This window comes from Oreochromis niloticus, linkage group LG3, assembly GCF_001858045.2.
Source record: "Oreochromis niloticus isolate F11D_XX linkage group LG3, O_niloticus_UMD_NMBU, whole genome shotgun sequence".
NCBI lineage: Eukaryota > Metazoa > Chordata > Actinopteri > Cichliformes > Cichlidae > Oreochromis > Oreochromis niloticus.
This window is the reverse complement of record NC_031967.2, coordinates 44674985-44686591: the sequence shown is the minus strand read 5'-3', so window position 1 is coordinate 44686591 and position 11607 is coordinate 44674985. Positions and strand designations below refer to the sequence as shown.

The window sequence follows — 11607 nt, the reverse complement described above, 5'->3', positions numbered from 1 at the left end:
AGGTGAACCGAAATGGACCGGTCATGAGTGGACCGAGGCAGGTAAAAGGGTTTAACAAAAAACAAGCTGTTTATTGAGGTTGGGAAAAATATGCAAAACAAGGGCAGAAGAGAACAAAGATTAGACTAAAACCTATACTGAGAAAAACTAAACTAAGATCAAAGCACAAGGAATGTGGGGAAAAACTTCAGAACAGGAACACGGAGAGACTGAGAACTTAAATACAAAGAAGGGCAATGAGGGAAGTGGAAACACATGGGGAACACAGCTGACACAAATGAACATGACACCACAGGGGCAGCAAAACTAAACACACATGGAACATGAGACTGTCAAAATAAAACAGGAAACATAGTGAGACAGACTGTGACAACACGAGCGTGACACAGGGGTCAAGGGGACACGAGAGAGAAGGAGAGAGCGAGAGATGACATGAGAGAACATACATGAAAGCACAACACAAGAACGATGAGACACGGGAGACATGACAGACTCAGACAGAAAACAGGGAATGACACAGTGATAAGAAAACACTGGGACCGGGGGTATAATTAGGAAAACCAATGACTAAACTAAAAGACTGAAAACTCAAAAATTACAAATAAATCAGAAAAACAGTAATATTGGATCAAATGATTGTGGCAGTAGATTTCAGTAAATTGACACAGATATCATTATAATTGTGAGATAGTGTTTTTAGAACATCATTTTGCTAAGTGTCAACGTGACGAGAAAAGTCTGTCAATGACACAGAGACGTCTCACTCAGGTTTTTGTAGAAGATGGTTCTGAAAACACTCCCATATTACAGTAAATGTTGTGGCTTCATTTTTTTAATGACAATTATGGGTCCAAAAAGTCACAATGGGCTGCTCAAGAGCCGGGAACACATTATTGGCTGTTTTAAACAGGAGGGATATTTTATTCTGTAATATTAGAACTCGAAACATAGTTAATAAGACTAATTGTTCTGTAGTTGTGTTCATAAAACCTCTGTTGAGGTTCAGTCAGTATGTGAAATTAAGTAAGTAGGAAATCAAATTAGGTGTGAGGTAATTATTCTGGTTTTGGTTGGAAAAGAAAGAAATGTGATGAAGGTTTGGCAGGTATGACTGAAAAAAATATATGTGTTAGTATTTTCAATGTTACATTCCTGTTAAACTTATATGTAAATATAATAAACATGTAAATGCTGGTGCTAGAGCAGCTCAGCATCCACACTTGGTGGTTGTAGTTTCTGGCTAATAATGAAAAGAAATAGAAAATATTCTACAAAAAGTTTTCAACTGTTTTTTTTTTCTGTCCTGTTTTTAATAAACTGTTATTCATTTTGTATTTGCTCAAAGATACTAAAAATCACCATGAAGATGCTAACTGTGTCTGCAGTTCTCTGTGCAATGGTGGCTCTAACCACGGCTGCTGGTGAGTATCATTGTATAATTTTTATTATGTATATAATTTTAATTAAACATATAAATGAATAGTACAATGTACACCTTTCTTATAATTATCAGATGCAGATAATTGATGGTCAAAGTCAATATTTTATGTGGTTATTTGTCCGTGTCTTCACTGTGCAGAGGCCAGAGATGAAGTAGAGGGATTGATGCCCCCAGGTGAGCAATATTTTCTAGATTTTCAATAATTATTCTCATGGTTAACAGAGAAAAAAATACCTCGATGTTTGTAGTACAAAGGATGTTTTCAAGTGTCTGGCTGTTATAAAGTCCATACTTAACCCTTTAAGTACCACACCAAGAAAAAAAGCAATGGAAAAACCATTTGGTTGTGCATTCTCACCGACACACACTCTGTGATTATCATCAAGTGTAGCTGCCATTGTAGTGTAGAGCCTTCATTACACCTGTACTCTGTCAATCACTTAACTAATGTTTCAGTGTCAAATGTCACTTGTGCAACTTTTCAGTTATTGTTTGTATAATTAATAAACATAATACAAAATAAGATATCAGCCAGAGACACATGAACAGCTATTCATTTGCTCCCAGCCAAGAGTCACGTGGTCAAGAGGTCCCCTCGTTGTCCTGGTGGTTGGACTAAGTACGGTCATTGCTGCTTTTTCTTTAATTCAACAGTCGCGAGTTGGGCTGATGCTGAGGTAACTTATTTGTATTGTCTTCAATACCGATTAAACCACATTCTTTTAACTGTTACGTACTCATTACTTTGAAAACCTCCGCTCGCTTTCCTTCTCCATTTAAGAAATGCTGCTTGATCATGGGGGCACATCTTGCATCAGTTCGCAACATCAATGAGTACCGTGAGATTCAGAGGCTGACTGGCAAAAAAGAAAGTTGGATTGGAGGAACTGATGCATCAGAGGTATTTTGTTTATCATTTGTCAGGTGTAGGCATGAGAACTGATAAGAATTTAACTCCAATTTGATTATCCATTCTCTTATTGATTCTCATTGGGTTCTCCCTGGCTCTGCTTTGAAACTCACCACCATAGCTTAGCAGCATATCAATCACAGTGCATTTTTGAAAATTAATTGAATGCTGTGTGGTCAAATGTTTATGCTTGTTGAAGGTATTTCCTCTCTTTGTTGGGATCAGTGATTAATTTTAAAAAACGATGTGTGTTGATTTATATCTCATGGTATCCCTCTGAACATCGCTGCTCTTTCATATGCATTTGTGGGGCAAGTAATGCAGGGACAGCAGCTTCAAGACTTCAAGCTATGTGCTTAAAGTCAGATGATCTGCTTGGACTCTGGGTAGGCTTAACATTTTGACCTGTCTGAACCAATAAGTCCAATTTCTGCCTTCTAGGAGGGTGAGTGGTTGATAAAGGTAAATTAGAACACAATTATTAATATGAATTCTTAATGTGTGTGAATAGTTTCTGTGATCAAAGACACAAATAATAGCAGGTGGTTAACAAGTGTTTGGGCTTTGATTTGTGTAGAATTTTACTGATTTCTACTTTTGAACCTTTCAGTTTTCAAGTGCTGGGATGATATGTGGTGTGATGCTCATCTGCCATCTGTCTGCGCCAAGAAAATCTGATCATTCTTGGACTGACACTGGAGCATGAAATTCCCATAAAACACACACTGATATATGATGGTGTTTGTGTTTTGCTCGCTCTTACTTCATTTCGTTTTGGAGCATTATATTTTTCCTCTCTCTGTCATAACAAAATGACCAGCCAACACAAGCTGGGCTGTCCATGAGGCAGCCTTTAAAGCAGTCCTGTCTTTAATAAGAGCAGGCTAGTTACCAAAGGACTGGTAGTGATTTTTTTTCTCTGCAAAGAAAACTTCTTGTTTCCTCTTGTTTATTTTTTGCAACAATAAAGCTTCAAGCAAGCATGTCTCTGCATTATTTTTTGTTTGCTTGTTTGTTTGTTTTGAGGTGCATATACAGTACTGTGCAAAAGTTTTTAGCAGGTGTGAAAAAATGCTGTAAACAAAGAATGCTTTCAGACATATGAATGATGGTTTATTGGCCCCAAATTATTCTGCAGCAGGATAACAACCCCAAACATACAGCCAAAGTAAATACTAAGAGAAAGATCACGTTTGTCCTCATTAGGATAGGGATGAAACAAGATTTTTTTTTTATAGATTTCAATACAAATTCAATAGAAAGAATTACAATACAAATAAACCTCTCTATAGCATACTGTGGGGCCATCTCTGAGAGCACAGCAGTTACAAATTGAAGCAGAATCTGTGAACTTGTTCAACTCTTTTCATAATTTAGTAATTATATATAATTGATAAAAGGACATGTACTTAGAATCACACAGTTTGGATGACAGTAAGTTTATACCTAATTGAGTTTAAGAGGAAGAAGCACTTTGGCGACAGTGGGAAGGAAAAACTCCCTTTTAACAGGAAGAAACCTCCAGCAGAACAATGCTCAGGGAGGGGTTTGTTGGGGTTATGTGAGAAAGACAGGACAAGGACATGCTGTGGAAGAGAGCTCGAGATTAATAACAAGTATGACTCAGTGCAGAGAGGTTTATTTATTGCCTTTCATCCTGTTTTCCTTCTTTCACCCCAACCGGTCGCAGCAGATGGCCCCGCCCCTCCCTGAGCCTGGTTCTGCCGGAGGTTTCTTCCTGTTAAAAGGGAGTTTTTCCTTCCCACTGTCGCCAAAGTGCTTGCTCATAGGGGGTCATATGATTGTTGGGTTTTTCTCTGTATTTATTATTGTGCGATCTACTGTACAATATAAAGCGCCTTGAGGCGACTTTTGTTGTGATTTGGCGCTATATAAATAAAATAAAATTGAATTGAATTGAATTAACACATAGTGAGTGAGAAAGGTGACTGGAAGGGAAAAACTCAATGCATCATGGGAATCCCCCGGCAGCCTACGTCTATTGCAGCATAACTAAGGGAGGATTCAGGGTCACCTGGTCCAGCCCTAACTATATGCTTTAGCAAAAAGGAAAGTTTTAAGCCTAATCTTAAAAGTAGAGATAGTGTCTGTCTCCTGAATAAAAACTGGAAGCTGGTTCCACAGAAGAGGGGCCTGAAAACTGAAGGCTCTCCCTCCCAGTTAATTTATAAATAGGCTAATAGGCTTAAGGTATCTCCTACTCAGCACTCGCCTGGTTTTCTGCCTGTTTATCTGAAGTAACTTTCTTTGTTGTTTCTCTGTCTTTTTATGGAGCCTTTCTAACCTGAGGTTCAATTCTAGAGCCATTGCTATTTTTCTTTTACATCCGCCTTCAGTCCTTTACCTGGCATCACTCATTCTATTTCTGGCATTTATTAATATTTCTATGCCGATAACATTCAGCTGTAAATGTCTTTCTGTACATGTCTTTTAAAGTTCGCCAGCTGCATTGGCTGTCCACCCTAGACTAATTTTCCAGATTAGTGACTGGTTCTCCAATAATGGCTTTGTTTTAAACTCCAACAAGACTGAGGCCATGATTATAGCTAATTGTTGTGCACATTCAAGAGTCAGTCAAGTGATTGCTTCCTTTTTCTCATCTTCAAAGACCAGTGCTGGTGTAATATTTGATTTCTCGCTGAACTTCGACTCACAAATAAAATTGTTCTGAATGATCTTTCTTTCATTTAAAAAACTATTCCACATTGTGAGCTATAGTCTTCTCCTCTGAACTAGAAAAAATGTTTTCATTCATTTTGTCATCGTCTTTAGATTATTGTAATAACATTTTTACTTGCTTAGACAAATCACCCGTTTCACGTCTCCAAGCCATACAAAATGCTGCGGCCACACTCTAACTCAACTTATTCCCTTTACATTAGCTCCCAGTAGATTTTAAAGCCTAATTTGAGATTTTCTTACTTACATACAGAGCACTAAATGGTCCAGCTCCAGAATACTTATCTCAACTTCTCGTTAAAGACGCTGTGGCTCCTTGTCTTTAATCACACGCTCAAAATCTGTTAGTTATCCCTGTGACCAGGAGGAACATATGAAGAGAACTATGTTTTAAAAAGGTTAAAAATGCATACGATGTGATCTGCAAGTATAAACTAAGCTTTAGAAATGTGTACAATCATTTGTGTGTAACTAATCCACACAAAAAATATGAAGCAATCTAACCACACGTAAAACTTTCTGGAACATTAAATTGTGTTGTTTAATTTTTTTCTTTTAGTAGATTCACTAGGATCTAAATTTTAATTAAATAAAAATTAGATTACATTGAAAAAGCTAATTATGTAGGTTTCGCTCCATCTGTGCTTGCTGTAACATCTTGATACTTATTTACTTGATCTGTATCCGACATTTTATGTTTAACCTCCTAAGACCCGAACTCTTCCACAGCATGCATTTTTAATTTCTCTTTGATATTTGGGCATATTGGGGCCCGATGAATGTAAAAACAAAGAATTACCAGATTTTTTTTTTTACCTTATTTTTGTTTTTAAGAAAAATGAGAGCCACATATGAGGATATTCGTTTAAAATTTTGATAGAACAGTAGCAGTATAAAGTCCTCGTAAGTGGATATCAGGCCCATGTAGAGCAAAATTGAGTATTTTGGTCTAAATAACCCAAAATGTGATGTCCACATATGTGGACGGCAGGTCCTAGGAGGATATAGAGGACATGCAGTGTTTTTAATATTTTTAAGTTTTTATAAATTTATTTTGATTATTATTGGAACTGTAAATACCAGGTTACATTATCATTAACTACCCTCTCATTTCCCAGTGCTATAGAGGATTTGAAATTTGTCTTTTTAGAATCTAGTAACTAATTTATAAACACATTTTGTACAAAGGCTATTTGGGTGTTTTTATCCTAATCTGCAAATGTCGACTATTCCTCATGCATGTGGGCCAACAGCTTTTTATTCATTATATTAATGTTATAGACCCTTTAAAGAGCCAAATGTGAGAGGTGAAACTGACAGGTTCATTGTATCTCATGCTTTGCGAAGCAATACCAGAATCTGAACACTAGATGTGACTGTTGTTTACATCACTGATACTGGTTACATTTCAGTCTGAGCATGTCCAGGTACATGTCTGTTAGCAGATGTGTGAGGATGTATTTAGACTCAGCTGCAGCATGGGCAAATTGTCTGAAACCTTTCTCTTTTTTGTGTTTGTAGGGCCTTTTCTGTGTTCTTTAGAGGTTTGCAGGTTGTCGAGTGAGGTGGGAGGGTGTTGTGATATATGAAGACTTTCTAAATTATTGCTATATTCTGTAAAGAGGAAGAACACTGAGAATAAACAACAAAAATGTAAAGTGAAAAGGGTCTCAGTCACAGAGACGTGGTGAATCAGAGGTAGACAGTAAAATCGAAAGTGGGAATAACATTAACGTTTTTGCAAGACACAACAGGATCCAGAATGGTGAAAGTGCAAAAGTTATTTCCTGACCTAAACCTGATTTTAGATTCTGTCAGAGATAATATTAAAAACACTGCAGAGTTTGGACTGGAACACTTTACTGATCAGGAGATTTTCAGAGGTTAAAGCCTCATAGTGAAAGTGAAAAATCAAATTAGTGATGTTCTAGTTTTGGTCTTGTCTGTGTCCTGTTTGTTTGGATCGTACCCCTACGCCTCTTCTCCAAACTAAGATCACAACCAGAAATACTGAATGAACTCATGAGCATAAGTGAACTAACCAAGGAAATACAAAATACACAGAGAACATAATGAAAAACAAAACTCAAAGAACCAAAAGACAAAAAACACTGAGTCAGTGACCCAGGTACCCTAACATAAGTATCCAGTCATGCCTCTGTATATCTGTCTGCGTCTCAGTGTGTATGTTGCCATTTCTTCCTGCTTTACTTTGGTAGTCTCCTGTCGGTGTGCCTCATGTTCTGTTTTGCTTCTCCCCTTTCTCGTCTGTCGAGTACGAGCTGTGTTTCTCTCCTGGTCCTCCTTCCATTTTATTTATTGTTTGTGTCCTCCCTCATCTCTCATTGTGTGTTCTGCCTAATTACCTGCCTACCAAACCATTTAGTTTACTGTGTATTCCCATTTTAGTCAGTTTCAGCACATCTGTTATTCAGCAATAAAGCTGCTTCCTGAGTTTATGTTTGCCTCTGTAAGTCTGCATTTTGGGTCATCTCCTTATTTCTATTACTGTTACTTTTATCTCTTCTTCTTATTAGCTGTTCTTCAAATATGAGCAATGTTAGGCTTGGTACCCTTAACAAGCCTCTCTTTTTAGCCTGGTGGATCTTGAGAAACTAATCTAGCACACATGATAATGCCGCTGACTGGAAGAGGGAGTTTCCTGGAGATATTTCCCTAGCATCATTGCTGGAATCTGTATTTTATTTTCCAGTGCCTTCTCTCTTCTTTCTGTTGACATCAATGAAATAATTCCAGGTCACATTTAAAAAATCTGGGTTTGAAAAACTTTCTGTTGTTTTTATAAATGCAGATGCTCAAATCTTAGGCAGACACTGGCAACTTTAATAGTGATTCATTTTACATGGTGCTGCGGCTGTACATGCTTGTAGCTAAATGGTTTTCAGCATAAATAAAAAGAAATAGAGCATTTATTGCAGTCTGTTAAAAAAATGTTGATCAGGACAATCAGAACTCTCATATACATGATTATCAATATTCCTGTATAATGAATCTTGAAAAATGTAATAATATACAGTATTCATTTTCATTTATCTGCTGTTTTAGTGTTTTAGCTATTAAGGATAGAAACTCCCTTAGCAGTATTGTTAATACCTGCTCCAAAATCACAGGGGTCAAGCAGAAATATTTGTCTTTCTGGGAAAGTCAGGTGCTAAAGAAGACAAAAAACATTATTATCCATCCTGAATATGTTTTGTCATCTAAGTTCAGGAAGATGCTCTCATGTTGCCTTTACAGTTTTTTCTGAATGCTTAAACCCTAACTGTGATTCTTATAGCACAATTTCTAAAACTATTAATACTTATAGCAAAACCACTCACTGAGTTTGCAAAACTAAAAGCACAAACACTGTGTATAAAAGGCTCTGGGATTTTATGTCTATGTTCTGCAATATTGTGTGGGGTGGAGTCGTAGGAAATGACGTAGGCAGAAGTTGGGGGTAGTGCGCTGCTACTCGAGAAGGGGAGATTGCTTCCCTGAAATCTGTTTTTACCTTGTAAACTGTGTTCCTGGTTGCCATCCTTCGTTGCTCCTAGTGTTAAGTTCGTGACTGCAAGTAAGTTTCCTTAAATATGTTTATTTTCCGATCCTGATGTTTGCCGCGGTTTTAGTTACGTTCTACCGCGTTATAGCAGCGAGTTTTCATCTCGTGACTAGAGGCATGTGCCGCTGGCCGCCGCCATTATGTAGTAATTTATTCGGCCACACGATGGCGCCAAAGTCCTTATGTTCACAGTTAGAGTGGATGTTTCGGCTATGTATGACATTCTCACTGTGTTTAACTGTGTCCCTTCTGTGTTTGGAGCAAGAGATGTAAGATTGGCGTAGTTCAAGTCATATATGTTATGTTATGTGTATATTCAGATGGATGTGTTGGTTTATTTCATTTAATACTTTATGTTTATCTTGGTGGAGCTGTTGCTGTATATATTTATATACTCATGGCAACTTGTTTGTTACTACAGACTGCTGGCAACACTGAGCATCTAGGTGGCAATAAAACACCTGGCGGTGACAATCCAGCAAAGTGGAAGCCTGTTGTCCTCCTTCTTGTATCCTGACCGATACACCATCTTGTTAGCTGCTGAACCTGAAAGAACTAGTCCTCACCAAGTACTCCTCAATACACTGCTTTGCACTCAGTTTGCCATTTTGTAACACACACTTTCCAAACCTGTAGCTACAATTCACTGCACAACACTCTTTTTGCAGAACTGTAAACACAACTCACTGCTTTACACTCAATTACCAAATTTCCAACACACTCCTAGCAAAATTATACACATGTATGGCTATCATTAAGACTATTTTGCCAACTGTCTGGCACACTTTCACATGTGAAAACTGTTTTAGATAATTAGTCCACTTTGCAATCAGCCTAAGCACTATAAACAGGCCACAGGTAAGCTGTCTATGTGGAGTACAATGGAAGGAGCAGCAAGAGTGAGAATCAGAGGAGGCCGAGGGAGAGGACGTGGAGGTGAAGAAGTTGGAGGGAGAGGACGTGGAGGTGAAGAAGTTGGAGGAAGAGGACGTGGAGAAGCAAGAAGAGGACGAGGAGGGGAAAGAGGAAGGGTAAGAAGAGTAAGAAACAGAATAACTGATGACATCAGAGCTACAATAGTGGACCATGTCATCAACCATGGGATGACCCTGAGGGAAGCTGGCCAACGGGTCCAGCCTAAACTGAGCCGCTACACTGTGGCAGGCATCATTAGGACATTTCGAAATGAAAATCGGTAAGTACTTTGTAGCACTGCCATACTCTAATGAGAAACACAACAGTACCATACATGCAAAAATACTGAAATTGTTACTTTACAGAATTGCTAGACGTCCAGCTGTTGGGGGCAGAGGCAGAATGTTCACTCCAGAGCAAGAGACCCATATAGTGAACATGGTGATTGCCAATAATGCAATAAGACTTCGCGAAATACAGCAGCTCATAATTGATAATGACACCATCTTTCAAAATATACACAGTGCAAGCATTTCTGCACTAAGTCGTGTACTTGCGCGCCACAGAATAAGAATGAAGCAAATTTACAGAGTTCCTTTCGAGAGAAACACAGAACGTGTAAAGCAACTGCGATATGACTATGTGCAGGTAAGCTAGTGTCATTGGTTCTGAATTTGGCAGTGCATACTGTAGTGCTGTGCATGGGCCTGATGTGTTGCATTTGTTTTGTCTTGTCCAGAGAGTGATGGAACTAGAAGCAGATGCAATGGGACATGAGCTACTGTTTGTGGATGAGGCCGGTTTTAACCTCAGTAAAACCAGGAGACGTGGCAGGAACATTATTGGACACCGTGCCATCATCAATGTCCCAGGACAGCGTGGTGGTAACATAACCATGTGTGCAGCTATAAGCCAAAATGGTGTTGTTCACCTGTTACGACCCCCTCTGCTAGGCGTCAGGGGAGGAGTAACATACACAAGCCCCCACACAAACTGAGTAAAGTAAAAGGTTTTAATTTCAAACTTTAAACCAAAAACCGACAGGGCTGTTCAACAGACCACTGGGCAAACAATTATTACATAACGAAGAAAACAGTCAGGCGTAAAAGCTAAGGGTTAACTAAGGCAAGCCAGCATCACAAAACTCTAATGAAACTAAGTTCAGCTGTATGTCAGGTTTAAACAGAGCGACACAGCGAACAGGTTTTAACAAACGAGCTTCACATGCAAAGCAGACAAGGAGGCCACTGCGTGTTCACTTCAGAGCAGCAGTTCCCCATAGTGTGAAGGATCTTCAGCCTTTTATACTCCCAGGTGCAGACAATCAGCCAGTCAATTGGTCTTGGGGTGGTCATGGAATCTCCAGGCAGCCAATCGTCCGCGAGGTCTGGCACACTGCGATCTGCATAAAAGAAGGCTGGCCCGGGCCTCCCAGTAACCAATCACCCACAAGTCATGGCACACACGGATTCGCATGAACACAAATAGGCAGTCTCACTCCCTCCGAGGCCCAGGGCCGTAACAACCATAGGCCCATACAACACTGCACACATTATTGCATTCCTGGACACCTTGCATGACATGCTCACTGTTCAGAGACCAGAGCAGACCCGATATGTCATCATATGGGACAATGTTAGTTTCCATAGGGCTGCTTTGGTCGGCAACTGGTTTACAGACCACCCATCCTTCATGGCACTCAACCTCCCTCCATACTCCCCATTCTTAAATCCCATCGAGGAGTTCTTCTCTGCCTGGCGCTGGAAAGTGTACGACCGTCATCCTCATCAACAGGTAGCCCTTTTACAGGCAATGGAGGAGGCATGTGGAGATATTGACCAGGCATCATGTCAGGCCTGGATACGGCATTCAAGGAGATATTTTCCCCGGTGCCTTGGACTGGAGGATATCGCATGCGATGTGGACGAAATTTTGTGGCCGGACCCAGAAAGACGACATGATGTAGGCTGATTGTCTTTTTTCCCCCTTTTTTTTTTTTTTGTGAAATTCCTATTTTGTGTTGTGACTTTGTCTTGGTTTTGATGAGTGTGAATAAACACAATACTTGAAGTTTGG

At 39.2% G+C, this 11607-nt stretch overlaps 1 protein-coding gene and 1 long non-coding RNA gene across 6 annotated transcripts; both read left to right on the top strand.

Moving 5' to 3' along the window:
* The first annotated feature begins 1308 nt into the window (after nucleotides 1-1308).
* On the top strand, nucleotides 1309-3282 carry LOC102077809 (ladderlectin). 5 transcript variants are annotated; one of them, XR_003215561.1, is made up of 6 exons: nucleotides 1309-1421; nucleotides 1580-1615; nucleotides 2009-2118; nucleotides 2223-2342; nucleotides 2662-2737; nucleotides 2962-3282. It is a non-coding gene; the product is annotated as a ladderlectin (long non-coding RNA). The 5 variants fall into 5 exon arrangements; XR_003215560.1 differs by having other exon boundaries at nucleotides 2662-2796; XR_003215559.1 differs by having other exon boundaries at nucleotides 2662-2813.
* A 5164-nt stretch (nucleotides 3283-8446) lies between these two features.
* Nucleotides 8447-11607, top strand: LOC109198913 (uncharacterized). Its single transcript, XM_019354243.2, has 4 exons — nucleotides 8447-8628; nucleotides 9038-9811; nucleotides 9897-10179; nucleotides 10271-11607. Exons 2-4 carry the CDS (start codon nucleotides 9486-9488, stop codon nucleotides 10526-10528), a joined length of 867 nt encoding a protein of 288 aa, XP_019209788.2. The 5' UTR covers nucleotides 8447-8628; nucleotides 9038-9485; the 3' UTR covers nucleotides 10529-11607.

Bases quoted from the DNA above. Each gene is read 5' to 3' on its own strand.
- LOC109198913 (XM_019354243.2), top strand. From the start codon at position 9,486: ATGTGGAGTACAATGGAAGGAGCAGCAAGAGTGAGAATCAGAGGAGGC. The intron at 9,812-9,896 runs GTAAGTACTTTG...GTTACTTTACAG, and splicing joins ACATTTCGAAATGAAAATCG to AATTGCTAGACGTCCAGCTG. The intron at 10,180-10,270 runs GTAAGCTAGTGT...TGTCTTGTCCAG, and splicing joins TGCGATATGACTATGTGCAG to AGAGTGATGGAACTAGAAGC.